The 23,917-nt window shown below is 45.8% G+C and overlaps 1 protein-coding gene across 2 annotated transcripts in view; it reads right to left on the bottom strand.

Moving 5' to 3' along the window:
• Positions 1-5,321: 5,321 nt before the first annotated feature.
• The window catches only part of LOC144157755 (A disintegrin and metalloproteinase with thrombospondin motifs 5-like), a 57,908-nt gene continuing 39,312 nt past the window's right edge, over positions 5,322-23,917 (bottom strand). For both annotated transcript variants that reach the window (XM_077688523.1, XM_077688525.1), the window contains one exon: positions 5,322-5,462. In XM_077688523.1, the coding sequence (XP_077544649.1) occupies positions 5,391-5,462 (72 nt within the window). In that variant the 3' untranslated portion in view covers positions 5,322-5,390. The remainder of the gene's footprint in view (positions 5,463-23,917) is intronic.

The following is a 23,917-nucleotide window of genomic DNA, read 5'->3' as shown; positions in this document are numbered from 1 at the left end:
GAAGGAGGTGAAAGAGTAGAACTGTTAGGGGTGTGTAGGCAAAATTTCTCCTTCGCTTTTAGGAAAAACCAAGTTATGGGGGGGGGAGGGGGGAGCGCTCATCCGCCATTTGCCGTGCAATATATCAGCTTTCGCTGGCATTTTTGTTCGATATAGGCGTAATTATTGCTATATATTTTCACTGCAAATATTCCGTGAGCAGAAATACTTCAATATACATAAAAATTTGATGAAAGCCGTTTCGATATATTCGGGTTTGATATTGGTTAGTGCATTAGGTGGATTAGGTGGATAAAACCACCATTACCTAACTTTTGCTACAGCTAAGGTGCAAAGTTCTCTGCATGGGCCGTTATTTTGATCAGAAGCTCAACCTTTTAGGATGCCTTCGTACAGTTGTATGAGTGAAGTCATAAGCCCTTAACAGAATACATAAGTGTCATAAAAACCAGCTACCTAAAGTAATGTAATTGGGAGTGGTGGCTTTAAACTTTTGTAGCCATGTCTAAATCAACTGTGTTGAAGTGATTTGGTCCAGTGGATAATTCATTGTTCTGCTGATCCCAAGAACGTAGGTTCGAATACCGGCTTCGGTTATTTGGTGAAAGAAGCAGATCGCTCGGTATGGGTGGTATACACGAGCCAGTACTGATTCAGTTTCTTTGCAAGTATGGCATGCCGTCCCATTCAATAAAGATAGAGGTCAGGTTAAAATGTAGGAGCTATCTGTAAAGTCAGGGCTCAAAATACCTCCTTTTCTGGGAAGGAACCAATGTCCGTATGATCACACACAGAATGGTGGCTTTCATGTTTTTACTGTAGAACATGTGGGTGCCATCCTGCTTTCAAGAAGTGCTTTTTTGACGGTACATCACAATCAAGTTATGGGCAAAATTATCGAGGCTAAATTTATTTCTGATCTATACTTAGGTGACCAGTACGTGTCTAAACTATCTGTTGTTCTGCGAGGCAAAGAACTTGATCACTTGAAGCGATATCCGTTTACCAACCTGTTTTTTTGTGTAAACGAATTTGCAGCTGTGATGACATTAGTTTATTTCAGTATTTTTTGTTCTAGTTCTGTTCAATCATTTATACTTGGATGAATTTCTGACAAAGACGTACCTAGAAGCATGTTATTTGACTTAGACTGAAGCGTTAGACTGAAGGCTTATTTGTGGGCCGTGACTGTGGCGGCTTCTGTTGTGTGGAACCTGCGACCGCTGCCTCCCCCTTTGTTTTTTTACCAGCCGAGTACTTTCGCCGAAATGGTGGTCCAGACTACAAAGGGGCCGGAAGGACAATCATGAGCATGCCTGTCAGTAATTCCCTGGTGAAGGTGTGAAGCTGGACGGTGTCGAAGGGCTCAAAGGAGCCGTTTGCTGATCATCATAACGTCTTGGCGCTTGTTCTTGGTAGGTCCCCTTAATTGATTTGTTCAATTGAATATGAAGGTTACGTTTTCATACTTTCTACCTTTCCATATATGTCAGTCTGTTTTTTGTTTGGGCATAAATTCTGTAGTGAGGAATTAGGGAGGTTTTGCTTTTATTTCTTCATTTTTTTGTTATTTTGCTCTCCGGCTCGTGTAATTCACGTGTTAAAAAAAGACATTTTTCTACTAATTTGTTTGGTTTTCGTATCCCTCAGCATTCTTTTGATATTATTGTCGTAACTAATTGTTTCTTTACATCGTTGTCATATTTAGGATGTCTTTGGTGATCATAATGCTACAAACGTACGCCTTTAGACGCGTGCATCTGCAAAGGCAGGTACACTGAAAATTGAAAGTTTAAACTTGAACAACTTGAAAACTGTCCAACAAGTGTCGAAGTTTCTAGCACTTGAAACATTTAATACCTTATTTACCATATTAACTACTCCGCGAGGCTCGTGGGTGCAATAAACGTCAGATATTGTTGTGACAGTTATTAGCACTTTTACGTCTTACTGCTGATTTTTATATTTACAGCGTCACTGGCCTCGTAGCCGAGCAAACGAAAGAGACACCAAAGTGAAAAACGGAAGAGGAAAGTGTGGTGAAACTGTGAAGGACAGGGCAGCAGGCTGAGGCGGCGCGAGATGTTCCCCGGGGTGATGCGCTACGAGATAACCGAATGTGAGCCATAAGGAAAGCCGAGGATGAAAGTATTGCAAAAGTGTTTAGGGGAGGGCAATATGCCAAGGCTGCACCACAGAAGCCCAGCGCATGCTGTGTGCTACACTTACGTCCGCCCTTTGGCGCCCTACTCGTTGATTGGCTCATCCCAGCCACGTTCAATTTGCATGGGAGGTCCAAACACGATTTACAACAACATGCTTGGCGGCAGTGACATTCTGCGAGATAATGGCCGGGTAGCACATGCCATCGTGCGTTCCTCATCACGCGATCGCTTCCCGAGACGCAACCGCTATGCGCCATTATCGAGAAAATTGCAGCGTCCGCTGTGCACAAATTTTGTATTGGGGGATGTAGTTACGGTCAGCCTTTTTAAATGCATAGCATTTTAGTAACTCACAATGTCACGCGGCGTTCGGCCTAGTCCGCAGCCAGGCCACTACACTATAAAAGAAACAACAGTTTCCGGCGCCCGGATTCGAACCCATGACGGCGCGGGCGGAACGGCAAGTGCCGGGCGCACTACCGATTGAGCCACGCAACCAACACGGATTTCGATGCACCGATAGCGCCTTATATCCTTCACTCATTTATGGTTTGTTTCGAAAGCGCCATAAGTTGTCACGCGCCTCCGCAAGATGGCGACACAGGTTCCGCGATCGAGACTATGATCGAGAGACCCGCCATAAGTTGTCACGCGCCTCCGCAAGATGGCGACACAGGTCCCGCGATCGAGACTATGATCGAGAGACCAGCAGCGCTGGTCGCGTCTCGTGCTGCCGGGACGCCCCGCTGTAGCCCACCGCAAATTTGATGACGTGCAGCGTGTAACAAGAAAACCAACAACCAATACGTAATCCATACGACTTGCCGGCGCACCCCCTCGGAAATGCTGTGCATTTGATCGTGCCCCTCGCGAGGGGGATGTATTTTTTTTTTCAAAGCTGGCTATCAAAATACGTCAGCTGATAGAAGGAATAAGGGACAGTATTTGAGGCAAGTATGACCCCTTTCTGATGTACGTATAACCTGTAAACAGTTTTTTTTTCTCTCTCTCTCTCTTTCAGTATCACACTGGGCAGAATCGCACCCGCTGCGGCTTGATTTCGAAGTCAAGACTCTGCTCATAGGGGCAGACTTTTTCTGTTTGCTTGCAGTACTGCATAGTTTTAGTGCTCCTTAAAATTTCAAATCACATTCATGTTTTAGAATTTTAAGGAGCACTAAAATGATGCAGTTTGGCATGCCAGTGCATTACATGAATCTGTATGAGGTTAAGGTTAGTTGGCTCTTAAGATTTTCAGGAGCACTGCCTTAAAGGAAATCATGGTTAAAAAGTGGCACACTACGTGTGTAAAGCACACAGTGTCTAAATTTTTTCCCGCCACCCCTGATTTTTCGCAGATGCACTGCGCCCACGATTTCCCGACCTTGACACTACGAATGTTGCTGCTCTCGTGAAGAAATGGATCTATTCAGCATCAGACCGTGAAGCCTGCGCAGTGTTGAATAACAAATTTTTTTGTCAACACAGACTTATCAATTAATAAGCAGGGCTGTGGGCTAGCTCACTGTGGTGTGGATTTAGTGGCCCCGTGGCCGGGAGCCGCACGGTGGCCACCCAGTGGCTGTCGGTCAGAGGTCACGTTCCAATAACCATAATCCAGTTGCAATTCCGCGGCCATTAGCTGGCTGTGCTTAATTGGGCGTAATTCCGCCTTGTTTCGGTGGCCATCAGCTAGCCGTTTTCTTGTGAACGTAGTCCAGCCGCATGCTGGTTTCCGTCCTACGGCCAAAATGAGGCCGTATGAACGGAAGCTGGCCCACCGGCTAATGGAGATTGGTCTTTGGATAGCGGCAGGGATACGGCCCACAAAAGGCCCACATTTGAACACGGCCCGTGAACGTATGCCAAGCAATGGCCGGATAAGAATTCACTGGCTATAGTACTTCGGCCTAAGTTGAGCCGGGCAGTCCTGTGCTGCGTGCCCGATTATTCCGAACTTGACTCGTTTATATTTGTCATTGGTTTACGGCGTCAAAACATGCACGTGATTCTTAATTAAAGTACCCTTAATGATGTTTCTCTGCATAAATTCTGAACTGGAAGCCCGTTTCTGAGCCAAAACAGACTGTTTTACCGCGCAAATGCATCATTATAGGAAGTTGCCAGCATTCCTCACAATCTTCCAATGCGCTGGAAGGGATGTTTGTCAGCCTGGCTAGCAGCATTTATTCGGCTACATCTTTCTCCATAATTACCAAATGCCATCATAACCTCTATTACGAAAAAAAACACATCTGGCACTTGCATTGCCTTGCATTTCATTCCAGGGGGCTTTTACGAGTCCTGGTAGCCCCGTGTGCTAGTCACCGATGTTTGCACTGAACTGCTCGGCTTAACCTGGTCCTGTGCCGCCTTCCGCCTAACAATATGATATTTTGCGCTTACGGCAATCTACCAGCATGACGCTATACTAAGTTCGGCACAAATTCCGAACGTTGTAGGTTTTTTTATAGATTTCATGAAGCAAAAGCTTTTTATTTTTTCTGATTTTCTCTACTAATGCGTATTTATTCGTAACCGTGTATTCTCCTTTTGTCGCGTAAGCATCCCTTCAATTTTTCCTTGCCTCGTAAGCGGCTTTTTGTTTTTTGCTACCACCGCAGGGCTTATTGCATACTGCTCTTATGAGTACATGTATCCAAGCGCTACTTACACGATTTGAAGTTAGCATTATTACAATAAAATTTGAAGAATACCGCAGAGACGTATACTTTTTATTAAACAACAGATCACCTGAAACTTCTCACAACATTAGGTAGTACTGCGCTTATTTGTCCGCGTATTGTGATTTATGCCATGTCTCAACACGTGTACACACAAAAAACGGTGTACAGAATTGACAATGCGGTCCCCGAGCTGAAATCATAAGCTGTGAAGAAGCATGGAGCCAAGCTCCACTGGATGAACTCCGTGCCGGTTTACTTGACAGGGAACTCCGAGACCTGTCTAGGTATCAGGGTGACCTCATTTGACTGAGTTCACCAATACCCCCCTAATACTTTGCACGAGGCAGTTCCAAAACAACATTTTTGAACTTGGGCCCTGAAAAGTGTCCACACCGGAGCAACGGAGTTTCTTCCCTACGAATCATTGGTATAGACACAGAATTGTCGCAATATAGTTTAATCGCTCCATGTAAATTATTCATTTGACATTACTATTTCGCAAAAAACGTATTGCGTTTACACTGGATAATAGTTTAAATCACAGCTTTTCACAGTCTTTCCACTGAGGCTGATATCTTGTGCAAGGAACACACGATCCGTACAAGCAAATCTGAAATCAGAGAGAAGAACGTGTAGAGTGGAGGGACAGTAACTCTCTATTATTTAACAATACTTGTAGAACGCCTTGCGTTGCACCGATAACCTGATAGTTTATCGGGGCACTGGGTAAAAATCCATGTCGGACAGAACAAAAATAGCGGTTCGGTTACAGTTAGTGCTCAGGGAATTTATATCGTTCCGGCTCGATTCCGGTTCGACGAAATCACAACCGGAACCGGTTCGCGAGCCGTTTCGCCAGCTTGAACCGGTTCGCGAACCACTTAGGGGTAAATTATTCGCGAAGAGCATCAAAGTGTATTGCAGTTTAAAACAATCAAAAAACTAGAAACAATTCTGGCGTATTCGAAACACTCCGTTTTCTCTTAAAAGTTTTGCAATTTTAAATACAATGGTTAACAATTGGGCTAGATAATAAGGGATACAGATGAAGTAGCGACGATTTATAAGCTAGTTTCCCGCCCAGCGATTATGACGTATTTGCCACTAGTCGTTCTCCCGCTACTTTTGTTTTGTGGCTGCAATCGCAGTCCTCAGCATGTCACCCTGAACATAAAACCCCTCGAATTACGCCTCCGTACCGGTGCGTCACCTCCGTATACACTAGAAGAGGACGTGTTTTTATGCGAGCTATGGGCTTTGTTTTTATCACTTGTAGGATAAGCAAAGAAATCCTACAGGACCCACGTAAATACTACCTATGAATTCCGTTGTTCGACCACATAGGGTATTTGTTAGCCGTTGCTTGCTGGAGAATGTGAGCAAAAATGTAAAAAAGTGAGGTTTGGTAATACTCAGTCACTCAATATTGCTGTGACCAATACATGTTTACATGGCTGTTGTCGATGTGTGCATCGATATAAATATGTCTCCGTTCCGGCTGATGATCGCCCACGTTCTGTCCGTTAATTTGCGGAATCTTGCAACAGAATATGTGATTAGAAACTGAAATAGGGATTGGATGCATGAAGCATAACATGGAACTCTTTTGGGGGAGACGGTCTTTCATTTGTCGACCACTCTGCTTCCCCGCCGGAACCAGAAGCAGCCGCAACAGAGTAGCGAGTTTCACTCTTAAGTAAAGTGAATCTTCGAAAAAAAAATCAGCTCCGAAAGAGATAAGGCAGCAGAACAAGCGCACATGAACGCAGGACAAATGTGAGAGTGCGAGAGCAGCGCGCCTTTATGCATATGTCATCTACTTAGTGCCGTTCTTTTTATCCAAGCCGAAATACGTAGCGCCTGCAAGGTTGAGGGATACATTTTCTTGGAAAGGGGAACTCGCGTGCCATACTCTAAGATCTAAGAGTTTCTTGTGCTATATCTATAATCATTATTTGAATATGTCACAAAATGCCAAGTTGTCCGGTTAAAGCGTCCTAAAAAATTCCCGGCGTATTCCAAATTTTGTCCAACGACGACAGTCTTCAGCCGCTCCTGCTACGTAACTGTTTCTTTTCTCTCGCCCCCCTACCTTCCACGCTCTTTCTTTCCCGTCTCGGTCCGACCTCAAAAACACAATGGCGGTTTTCTGAATCCTATTTAAAATTTCCACGTTTGCACTGCTGCTGGGACATCTGTAGGGACCTTTTGTTACGGTTGCAAGCCACGAACGCAAGAATCAAGAGCGAGCCCTTTTACAGCAAAGTTTTCTACCTTTACCACTCAATGGTTTCTTTGTGGCATGTGCGATAAGAAACTCCCAACGCGGCTGGACAGGGGAAGGGCGGTTTTCACTCACGGAGCACAGTGCAGATGGCGCGGCGAATGGGCGAATGGGACCGAGCGTTCCCCGCACGCCGGAGCCTGCTCACCCGGCGTACATGAACTAGAATACTAGTAACTAGGCACCGGTAACCATTATTTCTTTTTTAGATTCAGTTCTGGCTCTCGTTCGTGGACAAAAAATAATGTTCGGGCTCGGGTACAGTTCCGGCCAAAAAAAAAAACACCATCTTCCTGTGGGGAACCATGAGGAGGATGCGAAACATCCTGGCCGTTCTGTGTAGATTCCATTGGGTTGCCGTTATGTTGTTTCCTTTATCGGAGCACGAATGGGAACGCAGTCTGAACCCCCATGTAGAGACAGAGAAATGTAGAGAAATGTAGAGACAGCGCAGATACCGAAACCCGCGTTACCTGATCTACCACCTCCTGGTTCTCGTCTTTCTTTATTGCGTGCTTACGTTCCTACCCCGCTGCCCGCCCTCTTCGTCTTCTTCTCTGGTTGAGCTGCAAGGCGCGTGGCGCTTCCTGCCACAGCTTTCCCATGGGAAGTTCATTATCCTCCTCTAAAATTTTCAGTTCGTCGTTTCCATTGACGTTCAGCTTCGCGTGCCATCGTTGTATCAGTAGCTTCTTGACGTAGTTTTAATAAGTGAAGGACATAAGGCGCGTTTGTAGCACATGCTACTGTCTCGGTTTGTAGTGCAGTGGGAAGAACGCCACGTACCTGCCGCTGCGGGATCGAAACCGCGCGCCACCTAACTGTTTCTTGTTATAGTGTACTGCACTGACGTCAGGCCAAACGCTGACGGGGCTTAAGATACGCGCATGTACAGTAGATTGCGGACGGCGGACAGCGACATGGGAGAGAGGGACACAGCCCCGAGCATGAGATGCTTCGCCACTAATACCGGTTCGGTTCCGGTTTTCGGTTCGGTTCGGTTCGGTTCCGGTTCGACATCCTAGCAAAAATCTATCGCCCGCGAACCTCTCAAACTGCTCAGCTACGCCTCTCTGTACACGAGTTATCTTCACTTCAACTAAAACTCGGGGAAATAAAGATATTCCAATTTACTTCCTGCTTACAACAGGTCTGGACTCGTCGGCTTAATGTGGCTTATAGGCATATTAGAGCTACAGAGTATGAATTTTGTCAAGTTTTACGTGAAAGAAAAAAAAAACTGCAGAAATTCGGAGGACTATCTAATGATGCGTAGCATCCCTATGCCGCCTGTCATGAGTATGTGTTTTTTCCAGCCAAATTTTTGTTTCTTTCTGAATCCTGTCCGTCTAATTATCTACAATTACGCTGATATAACAATTACAGGAAAACCTTTTGCAAAAACTTTCAATATTGCCGAAATGCCATGCGTCATAGGTTTTGCCATTTTACGTTTTTTAAATATTTTTATATTTGAGTTTTTCAAAATTTTGTCGAACAATATTCTCCATTTACGTTATCATAACGATTCAAGGTGGAACTTCACGAAATCTGCATTATTGCGGAAATGCCAAGCGTTACACGTTTTGCCATTTTGTTCTTTAATGAATTTATATTTTTTAGTTTTTTGAAATTTCGTCCCACCAATAATCTCCGTTTACGTTATTACAATGATTACAGGTGGAACTTTCGCAAAATTCTGCAATATTGTGGATATGCCTTGCGGTATATGCTTGGACTTTTTCGGTTATTTTTTATATTTTTGTTAGTTTATTTTTTTCAAAATTTTGTCGGACCAACCATCTCCATTTACGTTACCACAACGGTTACATTTAGAACTTTCCCGAAATTGGCGTTATTGTGAAAATGCAGGGCATTGCACGTTCCGCCAGTTTCTGTAAATATTTTATATTTTTCTTATTTTTCTAGTTTTTCAAAATTTCATTCGACCAGTTATGTCCATTTAGGCTACTATAACGATTACATGTGGAAGTTTTGCGAAATATGCATTATTGCGGAAATGCCATGCGGTATACATTTGGCTGTTTTCTGTAATATTTTATATCATTTTTTCTATTTTATATTTTTGAAAATTTTGTCCGAATAATTATCACCAATAACGCCACTACAGCGATTACACTTGGAACTTTCGCGGAATCTGCATTATTGTGGAAATGCATGTTGTGACACGGTTGGCCATTTTCCGTAATTATTGTATATTTTTCTTGATTTTCCAGTTTATCAAATATTTTGCACGCCTAGTTATCTCGATTTCTGTTACAATAAAAGTCCCACCTGAAACTTTTGCCGAATCTGCATTATTGTGCAAATGCATGGCGTTGCAGGGTTCGCTATTTTCCGCAATTATCCTTTATTTGTCTCATTTTTTTAGCTTTTCAAAAATTTCTTCGAGCAACCAAATCTACTTACGCTGTTATAACGATTACAGGTGGAACTTTCGCGAAATCTGCATTATTGCGGATATGCAATGCGGTATACGTTTTGCCATTTTTCGTAAATTTTGATATTTTTGTTTTTTGTTTTGTAGTTTTTCAAAATTTTGTTTCAGAAAATATCTACATTTACGTTATTCTAACAACTACATTTGGAACTTTCACGAAATCTGCATTATTATGGAAATGCAGGGCGTTACACGGTGTGCCATTTTGCGTAAATATTTTGTATTTTTAATTTCTTAGTTCTCAAAAAATTTGTACAGCCATATATCTTCATTTACGCTAGTATAACAATCACTGGCGAAACGTTCGACAAATCTTCATTACTGTGGAAATGCCATGCGGTATCCGTTATGGTAATTTCCGTATCTTCTTTCATATTTTGTTATCATTTAGTTTTTGCAGAATTTTGTTCACGAATTATAACCATTTACGCTATTCTAACGATTACATTTGGAACTCGCGAAATCTGCAATATTGTCGAAATGCAGGGCGTTACGACGTTTAGCCATTTTCCGCAATATTTTATATTCTTATTTTTTATTTTTTCAAAATTTTGTTTGACCAATTATACCCATTTACGCTACTATAGCGATTGCAGATGGAACTTTCACGAAATCTGCATTATTGTGGAAATTCGTATTGTGGTATCCGTTTTGACGTTTTCCGAAATACTTTATTGTTCTTCTCATTTTTTTGCCTTTTCAACATTGCGTTCGACCAATACTCCAATTACGCAATTCTAACGATTACGTTTGGAACTTTCGCGAAATCTGCATTATTGTGGGAACGCATGACGTTACACGCTATGTGCATAGGGTAAATGAAAGTATCGTCAGTATTTTTGTAACACGTTTGATGCTAATATTTTGGTGTAAGTATTGGCCATTTGCTCCCAAATGTCCACAACAGATCCGGAGTTTGCAGGCTACGACACGTTCACCAGGGGACAAAATTTGGGGAACCATTAGCATGTTAAGGGAGCAGGCGTTTGAATATTTGTTCAGGGCTTACGTGGCTGTTCGTTTTCTTTTTGTACTCGACAAAGAAGTTCTTTCTGCTGCTAATATGTCCACGCGCAGTACGGATGCAAGACAAATAGCACGGCAGATGAAGCGATTGTTTCTAGAAGGGTCATGATAGCACTAGCGCCGAGTTTGTGCGAGACTGTATTCGTTGTTACCTCATAGGTCGGTTTAACAAGGCGCACAGCGCCGCTTCTGACTTTTCTTTATTTTAGCTATATCAGTGATAACACCCATTAAAAGAAAAAATTAGCTTCCTTCGGCTAGTTTCAAGCATCTCATCGGTAGTAGTCGTGCTTGCGTTACAACTAGACTTAGCGGTTAAAACGAAACCTTAAGTCTGCTGAGACCGTAATACACTAAGAGATGAGCCTACGACTGCAACAGAAGAAGACGACAAAAACACACAGGAGATGAACATAGGATCCGATGATTTGAACCAGTCATTTTATGAGGGAAACCGCTTAATCCACGGCACTCTATGTGGGACATCTTGAAGGTAGAACACGTAAACACGGACACTAGCGAAAGAAACGACAAACCACAGCGCTGACTCACAAGTGATTTTTGTTAGAACAGACACACACCTAAACACTACAACCAAAACCCATGTGACCAGACATCATACATACGTCACAATCCAGCGTATCATTTCTAAAAACATGACAGGCATGAAACAGACTGTATGGATGAAGCCGCGTGTTATATTTACGTTACAGAGCGATTTAAAAATTCAAACTCGCTCTCATGTAAATGAATCGACGGCACACTAAAGCACCACACCCCCTTTTTTTATATATTATATGCCTCAATAATCTCGCGTGTTTCCGTATCCCTGTGCCCAGATAATATAACCGTTTCCTCGAACGCAGGCTCGCACTTGCACTTAGATACGTGTTGAGCCACCTGCGAGGAGGTGTCTCCTCCTAAAGACCTTCTGTGTTCCAGCCTGCCATGCTTTTAGAAATGATACACTGGATTGTGACGTATGTATGATGTCTGGTCACATGGGTTTGGGTTGTAGTATTTAGGTGTGTGTCTGTTCTAATAAAAATCAGTTGTGAGTCAGCGCTGTGGTTGGTCGTTTCTTTCGCTAGTGTCCGTGTTTTAAGTGCGCTACCTTCAAGATGTCCCATATGCATTACCAACTAGCCCAGTTGTCACTTCTTCCACGGCACTGTACCTTTTCACTTTCTCATGTGAAGTAATTCACAATCTGTGTACGTGTATTTTGGCGCTAAAAATTTGGTTTTCTGCATGTTGTTCAGAAAACAGCCACTGACATAGCCTTGAGAAAACAGCCCCTGACCTAGCCTTTCCTACATTTTTCCTATACCGTCCTATACTCACGGGAGTTAGCCGATTGAATTTCCGATAGAGGTTGTGCTTACCTTCAAAACGAATTGAGTAAAAGAAAATCCCCAAAAGTAACGTTGATATGAGCTAACGAGGAGCCTTTTATTCATATTCCGTTCTACAAAGAATTATTTACCCTCCTTCATCCTGTACTATATTTTGGTAGTTTTCTTGGTACGTTGGTAGCAGTAGAACAAATTTTTTTATTTGTAGCAAATACCCACGTGGAGAATGACTACGAAACGTGAGCTTTTAGGGGATTATGCTAATTCTGCATTAGTCACAAAATGCTAACCTGGAAAAGCAAAAGTTTTAAAAGTGCGTGTGCTGCCTCAGCCTTCAATGGAATGGCACTTGAGTAGAACTGGTGCTCATCCTCAGAAAAAAACCCCGAATATATATTGTCACTTGGGCAAAGACGAAGAAGTTGTCGTCAGGAAAAACAAGTTTATTGGAGCGAACGTGCGCTCCCCTAACAACGTAAAGACTACACAGGCGGCGAAGCAGCAGTCAACAAAGTGACGAGCTCAAGCCAGCGTTGGCTATTCGAATGCCGCGGCATCTGCTCGGCAGGCTTTTATCTTTCGCCGCGAGTGTTTCTGGAACCGTCGATTTACATCCAGAACATTGTAGATCAGAGAAGATTATTCTGGGATAGTGATGTTAGGGCGAACCAGTATGCTTATCGGAATGAGAGAGCCCGTGCGGCCTAAAAATAAAGACCGGAAGACGTGCTTCGCTTGGTACACAGATAACAGACCCGGGCGTGGCCGTGCAGTAAAAACAAACAATACATAAACAAACCCATAGCTGGTTCGCGGCATTACCCCCCACCCTCTAAGAGTGCATCGACCCGATGCTAAACCAAAAGACAATTTGAACAAACAACAAAAAAGTCTGTCATCTTGCATAGTAAGGTTTCAAGCGAACCACGTGGACGACTTCGGGCCGCGTGCGTCGTCGTGATGTTCCGGAATCAGCATCGGGGATCACCTCGTAGGTGAGTTGGCTGACACGTCGTAGAATGTGGTAGTGTCCGAAATACCGTAGCAGATGCTTCTCATTGAGTCCGCGTCGTCGGATGGGAGTCCAAACCCGAACACGATCCCCTGGGTGGTACTCGGCGTCTTGGTGTCGTAGGTTCCAGCGCCCGGTGTCCACCATCTGCTTGTCCGTTGTTAGAACTCGACCGAGCTGGTGGGCCTCCTCCGCACGCTGCAGGTATTCTTGGACGTCGGGGTTGAGGTCGTCGTCTCCTACATGCGGAAGCATGGCGTCAAGCATCGTAGTCGGCCACCTTCCGTAGAGAAGCTCGAACGGCGTCATCTGAGTAGTTTCCTGGATAGCCGTGTTGGACGTAAACGAGACATACGGGAGCACTTCGTCCGATGTCTTATGTTCAACGTCGACGTACATTGACACCATATCTGCGATTGTCTTGTTCAGACGTTCTGTTAGTCCGTTCGTTTGGGGGTGGTACGCCATCGTTCTTCGATGATCTGTGTTGCTGCAGCGTTATATTCCTTGCATCAGCACCGCAGTAAAGGGAGTTCCGCGGTCCGTGATGAGGACTTCGGGGGCTTCATGTCGCAGCACAACTTGGCTTATGAACTTTCCGACTTCTTGTGCAGTCCCCTAGGATGAGCGGCGGTCTCTGCGTAGCGCGTCATGTAGTCTGTCGCTATGACAATCTACTTGTTCTTAGATCGGTATGTATGAAACGGGCCCAGAAGGTCATTTCAATCTGGTGGAAGGGCCTCGATGGGACGGCGATTGGCTGCAGAAGTCCGGCGGGTCTCGCCGGTCGCGCTTTTTGTCGCTGGCAGTCACGGCAGCTCCGGACGTTGTGGGTGACGTCAGATGTAAGGCGGGGTCAGTAGTACTTCGCCTTGGTTTTTCCAATACTGCGTGCTGTGCCGAGATGTCTGGACGACGGGTTGTCGTGTCACGCTTCCAAAAGTTCGTCATGAAGGTCTATAGGGATTACAAGAAGATAATTCGTTCTCGTTCCGGGGTTGAACTTTTTCTTCACGAGGACGGCGTTTTGAGGCTGAATGCTGGTAAGTTTCGTTTGAAGGCACTAGGCACGGCGACATTGCGCCCTTCTGAGTAGTCCATCATGACGCGTAACTAGGGGTCGGCACTCTGCTGGGTGGCTAGGTCGCTTTTAATCACGACTCCGTGTGCATCGGAGTGTTGTGCTGGTGGCTCGACGGGAGCACGGGACAGGCAGTCGGCGTGGGGGTGTTTCTTGCCGGATTTATAGATGATTGTAACGTCGAACTCTTGCAGGCGCAAGCTCCACCACCCAAGACGGCCTGAGGCGTCATTCAAATTGGCCAGCCAATACAGCGCATGGTGGTCTGTCAGAACCAGGAATGGTCTACCATACACGTATGGGCGAAATTTTGAAATCGCCGACATAATTGCGAGACATTCTTCCTCGGAGGCTGAGTAGTTTTTCTCCTCCTTCCGACCCCAGCTGGCAAAGGCGACTGCTTTTTTGCAACCGCTTTGTTTTCGGAAGAGGATGGCACCCATGCCTATATCACTGGCGTCCGTGTGAATTTGCGTGTCGTCGTCTTCGTTGAAATGATCGAGCATGCGCTGGCTTTGCAGACGTTTTTGCAGCTCGCACAATGCTTTTCTTGGTCGTTTTCCCTGCTAAAAGGGGGGCGATTGTTCGTCAATCTTTGAGTGGCTCTGCAATGCATTCGAAGTTTGCGACGAAGCGCCGGTAGTATGCGCACAGTCCGAGAAATCTTCGCACGCCCTTCCTGTCTTTCGGCCTTGGGAAGTTCGCAATGGCTGAAGTTTTTGCCGGGTCAGGTAGGACTACCGCGTCGTTGACGACGTTGCCCAAAAATTTGAGCTCCTCTTACGCGAAACGGCACTTTTCAGGCTACAGCGGTAACTCCGACGTCCGAATGGCCTCGACTACAGACTTCAACCTTGCAAGGTGTTCGTCAAAATTCCGGGCAAATACCACAAAGTCGTCCAGGTATACGAGGCAGGTGTGCCACTTCAGGGCGGCTAGCATGTCCATGGCTCTTTAAATCGCAGCTGGCACCGCGCACACCCCAAACGGCATCACCTTGAACTGGTATAGAGTGTCCGGGGTTATAAATGCGGTCTTGTCTCGGTCTCTGTCGTCCACTTCAATTTGCCAGTACCCGGTCTGCAGATCCAATGATGAGAAGTATTTTGCATGGCAGGGGTGGTCGAGGGCGTCGTCGGTTCAGGACAGGGGGTACACGTCCTTTTTGGTGATTTTGACCAGTCGCCGGTAGTCAACGCAAAATCCTAATGTGCCATCTTTTTTCTTCACGAGTACGACCGGCGCAGCCCTGGGGATTTTCGATGGCTGTATAATGTCGTCGCTGAGCATGTCGTCGACCTGAGTCCGGATGGCTTCCCGCCCGTGTGAAGAGACGCGGTACGGTGATGTCGGGTAGGTCAGGCTCCATCTTCGGTTATTATTCGGTGCTTCACTAGAGGCGTCTGACGTAGTTTCGAGTTCGACGAAAAACACTCCCTGTAGCGACGCAGCAAAGCCAATAATTTGTTCCGTTCTGCTTGCGGTAACGCCGGATTCGCGTCGCAGGGATTCGGAAGCTTGAAGTGCGCGTGCAAATTCGGCAACCGCTATCACGTCACATGCTTCTTGCCGTTTTTCGAGGAATGCAATTGAAGCACCCTTGTTTAAATGCTGGTACTCGCCGGTAAAATTAGTTACCAGAACGTAGAATTTGCGTTGATTGAAGCGCTCAATGCCTTTTGTGACACCGACACCGCGGCCGAGAAGCCACCTGTGGTCACTCTCCACGATAGCGTCGACGTTACGAACCGCATCTTCACAGTAGACGCTGATCATCAAGCTTGCATGGGGTGGCAGGGTGATATGATCGTCGGCGATCCTTAAAGCAGAACGGTTTTCGGGGTTCGGTTTCGGCGTCCTGCAGTGACCAGAGGAAAATGTAACAGACTTGGCCTGTAGATCAATTATTGCACCGTTGTCCGTCAAAATGTCCACTTTGAGAATTGCGTCACGGGAGCAGTTAGGCAAAATGACGAACTCCACAGGGGACGTTGTGCCGTTTTTCTGACGCGCGATATGCACGCTCCACTTGGCGTTATGAGGCGGCCTGCTGTGCGTATGTGTGGACCGTCCGATGTGGTCATACCTTTCTTCAGTTTAGGCGCAAATAACCCGCTCATTACTGAGTTGTCGGCTACAGTGTCTATGAGGGCGACTACATCAGAGCCGTCTATGGACAGCTGAACGTCGGACCCACCCTTCCTTGAGTTCCGGGTACGTCGTGGCGTCGTACATCTGCTTGTACGTGTTGACGGTCTGGCGCACTGCGTTGTCGTCTTCGTCGTATCCTCAGCGGCAGGTTCGGCCATGTCGGGTACGCGTCTCGCCGTTTTGCTTTCGTCGTGTTCGGGAGTCATGTTAGAGTTACATCGGGTCGTCGGGCTGAGGGCATGACGTTAATCATGGTCTTCAGCGAGCCGCAGCGGCATTGGACGGTTTTCATTTTTCCGCGGTCGTGCAACTTTACCTCCTGAAGTTGCTGCTTTTAGTTTCCCCCGCTTGAGCTGGGGGACCTTCCACGTGAGAAGTCAGAAGTGCTACGGCGTTTCGGCGACTGGTACGGGTAGGGCGACAGTGAACGGTTGAAGCGGGATGGTCCTCGGTTGGTGTTGGAGAGGTATTCGTCGATCTCAGTATCGCGCTGACGTGGTCAAGGGCGTGGGGCGACGACGGAGAACCCTCCTAAACCGAGCCTCTTGTAGGGACAGTGAGAGTAGATGTGGTCGGCCTCTCCGCAGTGGTAGCACAGCGGACGATTATCGGGAGTTCTCCGTACGTCCGCCTTCTTCGATGTCTGGTTTCGGACTACCACGGGTCGGGGAGGTGACAGTTGACTTTGGTACGGCGGGTCCTCTTGACGGCGTGTTGGAGCAGGGTGGTGTCGACGAACTGCCACGGAGTAGAACATGCTTGTGGCTCGCGGGTTACTTCGGATGACGTAGAAGTTCCCAACGCTTGTTGCACTTCTTCTCTAATCACGTCAGTAAAGGAAGCGACGTGGGGCTGCGGCGGCGTAGGGAGAAGTTTCCGCAGCTCCTCTCTCACGACTGCGAGGATGGTCTCGCGTAAGCTATCAGCCCGGAATCCGCATGTTGTCGACGCAGTTCGCATTGGCCGTGCCAACAAAGTTGCGGTCGTACTGCTTAGTACGCATTTCGAGAGCCTTCTGAATTGTGCTGGCTTTGGTCACGAATTCGGCGATGGTTTTGGGCGGGTTGAGGACAAGTCCAGAAAACAGTTCCTCCTCCACACCGCGCATCAGGAAGCGTAACTTTTTTTCTTCCGTCATTTCGGGGTCGGCGCGGCGAAATAGTTGCATCATCTTCTCAACGAAGATCACGACCCCTTCGTTAGGGTGTTGCGTGTGCGTTTCCAACAATACAGGGGCTTGTTCTTTCCGCACGACGATGGAGGATGTTTTGCGGAACTCGCTCTTAAAGAGAGACCAGTCAGTTAGGGCGCTTTCATGGTTTTCAAACCCCGTTCGGGCCGTATCTTCTATATAGAAAAAAACATGGCCGAAAGATGTTTCGTCATCCCACCTGTTAAACATGCGGACGCGCTTCAATGACTCCAACCAGTCCTCAGTATCTTCACCGGGGGATCCGCGGAAGGATTTTGGTTCCAGGGGCTGTTGAAGAATGAGGGCAGGATTGGTAGCGCTGGTCATGGTGCCTGCGTTGATCGTGGTGGTGGTCACGACGTCTTCTTTCTTGACTTTATCCGGAAGCAGTCGAAGCTCCTGCTGAAGACCTTGCTGTCAGCGGCTTACACCAGTTGGGCTTGCTTGTCGGCTTGACGAGGGCTTAGCGTGCATTTACCCTGTACCGCCACCAGATGTCCCGTGGCCAAAGACAAAGCAGTAAACTTGAGAAAAAAAAACAAGTTTATTAGTGCGAACTTCTGCTCCCCTAACAAGGCAAATAATACACCGGCGGCGAAGAAGCAGTCAACAATGTCACGCGCTCAAGCGAGCGACGGTGATTCGAATGCCGCGGCGTTTTCTCTACAGGCTTTTATCTTTCGGCGTGAGTGTTTCTGGAACCGTCGATTTACATTCAGAACATTGTAGATCAGATAAGATTATTCTGGGCTAGTGAGGGTAGAGCGGAACAGTCTACTTATCTGAATGAGATAGCCCATGCGGCATAAAAATAAAGAAGGGAAGACGCGCTTTGCTTTGCACACTGATAACAGAACCGGGCGTGGCCGGGCACTAAAAATAAACAATAAATAAACAAACCCATACATTGTTCGCGGCAATATATTAGGTGCATGCGGACGTTATTCGCACAATGATTCGAAGAAACCAAATGTAAGAAAACAACGACTACACGTTGTTGTATAAGAAAAGCCCACATAAGTAATCCACGCGAAAACACAATGAAAAAAAAGCAAAGCAAAATACGGACATACAATGTTGTAGCAAATGAGTTGCAATAAGTGAAAAGAAGCATCGTCGCACCTGTGCCGGGGAGCCCCGTGAACTGAACACCACCATGGAAAGCAGCGCATCGATGGTCGTGTGGTAAAACACTCGTATCGTAAGCGGGAGGGACCAGGTTTGAATCCTGACCGCCGGATACCCACCGGTTTCTTTAAAGGGTGCAAGCGTCCCCGGAGCCTCTGGACGCTTGGGTCGTGGGAATAAACTCTTAGAGCTTGACCACAAGCAGCCGCAGGAGTCCACGTGGGAGGTCTCTCGAACCGCTTCGGACGTGGTCAGGGACCGTTGGGAACCAAACAGTCAAACTGGTACAAGCGCCCCCTGTACTGTGCCAGCACAGGATAAAAGGCTTTTGACCCATTCTGCCACTGCGACATACGTGGGAGGCTGCTGCTTCCGGACTTCAGCCATTGGTCACCCACCAGAAAAAAAATGGGTACAGGCGCCTAAATTGCGTGGGATGCTGGAAATTATAATAACATGTCGGAGCATGTCGTTGGTTACAAGGAAGTGGTAGGTACTTCGGTACCGCTGGGCACCAACCAGTACCAAAATTTCTATAAGCACCCTCTGCACAGGGGATCTCCCGCTTGAGAAGTTAACCGACTTCGTCGGGATATGCCCCGGTGGAAGGCGTGCAGAGGTGCAGCACACACCTCCTAAGCGGGAGGTGCAGGGTTCGAATCCGTGTACCACCGGGCACCCACCGTATTATTTAATGGGGCACAGGAGCCCCTGGTCGAGTGCGGACCCTTGAAAGGGGAATCCATGCCTGGAAAGCTGTGTCTACCCTTCCGAAGGACCCCCGACCCTTACCCTCCTCTGGCATGCCCCCGGCCATCAGGCTTCGTTGTGCCATTGCCGGGGGTGAAAGAGTCTGGCGGCAAGTCCTGCCGCACGCCGCTGCAAGTTTATCCTCAACCGTGGTTTTGGAAGGCACCATGTTCATTCGTGTGCCTTGGTGGCGTCGGGCACGTAATGGTAAAATCGGTACAAGTAACTCCCCGGCCTGCCGCTCGACCCTTGTGAAATTCACTCGAGAAATTCACTCGGCTTGCACGGGAAATCGCCCCTATGGAAAGGTGCGGCTGCAAAAACACAGGCACTTTTTTGGATGTAGAGTTAAACCCTAGACACCGCTCAGACTCAGTTTCTGGTTCCGAAGCCACCTTAAACTGCCAGCTTCTCAAGAAAACGCAAAAGGAAGAAACCAAGACCAATAAAACACTAACAGCGCCTTCCGCAAACTGAAACAAGTATAAGCAACCGTAGGCAACGTAAAAAAAATATTTAGCCTTAGAAACATAGCTTGCCTACAACAATGGGAGGATAAAGTCACCGAGCATGTGGCAATGACTTTAGGAACAAATAAACTGGTGCGGGATATCTCGGTTAAAGTTGAATGTTTGGAAAAAAGGACCCACCGGAATAACATCGTAATTTATGGCTTGGAAGATGGCGCTAACGCGCAAAATGCAGATTTTGAACGGCAGATGGTTAAGGACATTTTAAAGACATCCTCAATGTCAATGTTACATAGAACGTAGGCTCCGAATTGGCAGAAGACAAGACATAGCTTAAGAATCGCTGCCAGCGATTCTTAAGCTATGACATTTTTCTGGAAAATTGTTAGGGCTTCGCAATGGGGCACACTGAAGGGAACAGCAATACAGATGTCTGAAGACGTTTCCGCGCGAGTTTGAGATTTTCGCAAAGAACTATGGTGATCAGCAATGGAAGATCGGGACAATGGGGGAAGGTTAGTCTTGTGTTCAGTAAACCGAAGATAGATGACGACTTGTACGTATGGGATGAAGCATAAAGTGGAATAGTTCCCCTGAGACGAGCACGTCACGATGGTCCCGGGAAAAAACAATGCGTGACAGGCGCAAGCCACAACACCAATTTCCTTGGAATGTATGAATGCCCGAAGCATCATTTACAAAACTGACAAGTTAGAACAATTGGTATTTTTGTGCACTTCTGTTATTGTTGTTGTAACTGCAACGTGGCTGCCCTAAGATATACGGGATTCCGAAATAGTTACCACGGTCAGACCGTGATGGTCCCGGGGCGTGGTCGCCATTGCAATTAAGTGCTGCTTGCAATATCGTAGAGAAAAGGGTATCGCGAATCACGAAAGCGTTTTGTGCACAATATTTGCTCGCGATGCTCCAGTACTGATCGGTGGCATCTACAGAAAGCCAAATGCGTGTGATGATTACCTTTTACAAGTACATGACTATCAGTTTGATAAGGTTACCACCCGTACCAAATTATTACCTACTGAAGATTTCAATCTCGCTATTGACTGGGCAAACTTTGCAAGCACTAGAAATAGGGCCAACAGCGTGGTATTATACAATCTAATGTTCAATTTTTCATTGTTCTAGCTGGTTCAGAAACCCATCCGAATTCAAAGAAATACTTGCTCCATACTAGACCTAGGTTCTGTTTCTGATAACCTATCATGTAAAGCCACTGTAGGAGATATAATATCTTAGTACAAATTGTTAATAATAACTTTAACCTTAAATGCCTAAATCCTAAACCCATTGGCACAAATTCACGGATAGCAGTGAAAGTCTATACCAGAGCTAATGAGGTTTGTGTTATTGATTACTTCGATATAGCACTAGAGACTTTTTCTGTAAAGAATGTAACGGTGTTATTGGCATGTTGATGCAACTGAAAAAAATGTTTACGTACTGTGACCAAATTTTAGCCGAACGAAACTAAAACGTACATGAAGAAAAACGCTATGGTTCAATCGCCGCTTATTATTCACGTTAAAAGAAGAGTAGAGATAAGTCTCAAGAACAAGAGGAACCCAGTGATTTTAAAGGAAGTTTACCCCAGCCTAAAGAAGAAATAGAAGTGCTAGACAAGTTTTTTTTCATATACGTTATCTCAGTTATGATGCACCAGCCGCAAAAATTTCGGCATTACTTTGCACGGCCTGAAAACCAAACACCCGAAGTAGAAATTGAAGGCACTATTGTAAATGACGCACAGACTGTTCCCAATGCTTTCAATAGATATTTTCGGGAGGTATTTAAGCGCGCATGTGCACGAAGCAGCCCCGTTGCTCATGTGCATCCTTTTTCAATGCTCAATGTCGTTGTCACTACAGAAGATATTCTGAACCTGCTGTTGCAGGTCCATGTTATGAAATCAGTGGGTCCTGATAATATTTCAAATGTTTTCCTTCAGCACTACGCAGAGCAGTTATGTCCCTTTCTGGAAGCAATTTAAAGCATCCCTGCTATCAGCTTGTTTACCTGCATACTGGTGGTGGGCAAAAGTAATTCCAATTCGTGAAGGTGGGAGCAAGCTCTCTATAGAAACCTACAAGCCTATCTCGGTAACTAGTTGCTGCTGTAAATTGATTGATTGTAGGGTCTAAAGCGCCGACGCAGCGCAGGCGATCAGGCGCGCCGTAGAGGAGGGCTCCGGATTAATTTCGACCACCTGGCGATATTTATCGTGCGCCGAAATGTCGTACACACGGGCGTTTTTGCTTTTCGTCTCCATCAGAAAAGTGGCCGCCACTGCCGGGAATAGAACACGTGACCTGGTGCTCAGCAGCACAACGCCTTAGCCACTAAGCCACCCCGGCGGTTGCTGCTGCTGTAAATGATTGAAACATGTAATCAACTAGTCAATAATGACCTATTTAGAAGATAACAGCTTATTCCACCCAAACCAACACGTGTTTCGTAAAACACTGTCTACTGTTACTCAACTCTTGGAAGTCACGCATGATTTCGCCACTTCTATTAACTTAAATTTAAACTGCATACAGAAGCCATATCTATAGACTTCGCCAAAGCTTTTGATAAGGTGAATCCAGTAAATTATTTGACAAACTTGTTTCTATTGGTATTAACGGTAACAAAATAGCATGGACGAAACTGTATCTATCAGATCGCACCCATTATATAACCATAAACAACACAGCCTCTGATTAATTGGAATTTTTTCCGGAGTACCACAAGGTTAAGTTTTAGGACCAATCCGGATGTCTATACGATGTCTATAAGTGCTTTCAGCCGACCGTTAAAATGAGACTATTCGCTGATGACTAGATGATCTACACTACTATTCGCACTACTGATGACCAGCTTAGACCAGGCTAGCTAATATAGCATGTTGGTGCATTTAGTCGGGAATGAAAATTAACGTGTCCAAAAGGGGCCTATGTTTGCATAGCTCACAGAAAAGAAATCCAGCATTTTAACTACAATTTGTTTGGGACAAGCATTGCAAGAAACGACGCTGGTAAATACCTGGGTGTCACTTTTAGAAGTGAATTGAAGTGGGATGCACATATAAGCAGCACATACACAAAACAATATCGCCAGCTAGTGTTCCTGCGTCGAATACGTGAATTGGCGCCTTATAATGTAAAACTGACAGCTTATAAATCTCTCATAAGGCCAATCCTCGAACACGCCAGTGTTGTTTGGAACCCCCATCAAGAATATGTTTCCAACCAATAATAAAACGTACAACACAAGGCGCTTGGCTTTATGTATTCGAAGTATACGAAACAGGTAGTGTCACTGAGCTTCGCCAGCGGGCGTGCATACCGATCCTTGCAGCCCATCGCCGGATGTGTACCTTAAAGTTACTTTTTCTTTGATACCACAACGGTTTAAACAGAGATAACGACAACTATATCAATCCGCGTAATCACCACCCCCTTCGTACCAACCATTACAGACCATTAATCTCACGCTGTGACTCTTTTGAATATTGATTCTTCCCGTCAGCAGTAGAAGGGTGGAATAATCTGCCCCAAAAAAGCGGTAATCTTTCTTCTGCAGATGCATTTGTTCGAAATGTAGAAAGACTGTTTGATGAAGAGTAACAGTTTCCCTTTTTGTTTGTATGTGAGCGTTTCCGAACACACTGATTACTGTATACATCTGCGGATTCCACGATCATGTTTTGCAACCTGGCCATGGTTATGTGCAATAGCTTTCATCGTTCCGTTTGATTTTCACCATCATGTTGTGATTCGGTATTTTTTCTGTATGTGCGAGTGGCTTTTTTTATACCGGCGTGTGTATATTTGCCCGTCCGTCATGTATGAAACTGAAAAAGATTACAGCACTACATAAATAAATTTAATAAAGTGTCACAAGGCTTTCGCCTTCGGTAGACGCAAGAGAATTTGAATTCCCCTAAAATGTTTAGGCCGGGAACACCAATCACATTTTTGCAGCATGTTAGGCGCTCCCTCAAAACTAGGTAATGTGCTCGTATTGAGTTGCACCAAAAATGTTTGAGAAGGAAAACATTTCTAATTGATTTCCAGTATTCAACAAATGTGCCTAGATTTCAAAATAGCAAACACGGAGCTAGGCCAACAGGCTTTTCGAATGGTAACACTG

This window comes from Haemaphysalis longicornis, unplaced genomic scaffold (assembly GCF_048455015.1).
Source record: "Haemaphysalis longicornis isolate Haplotype H1 unplaced genomic scaffold, Haemaphysalis longicornis Haplotype H1 scaffold_10, whole genome shotgun sequence".
NCBI classification, from domain to species: domain Eukaryota; kingdom Metazoa; phylum Arthropoda; class Arachnida; order Ixodida; family Ixodidae; genus Haemaphysalis; species Haemaphysalis longicornis.
Note: the sequence above shows the minus strand (reverse complement) of the source record. Positions and strands in the feature narration are given on the sequence as shown.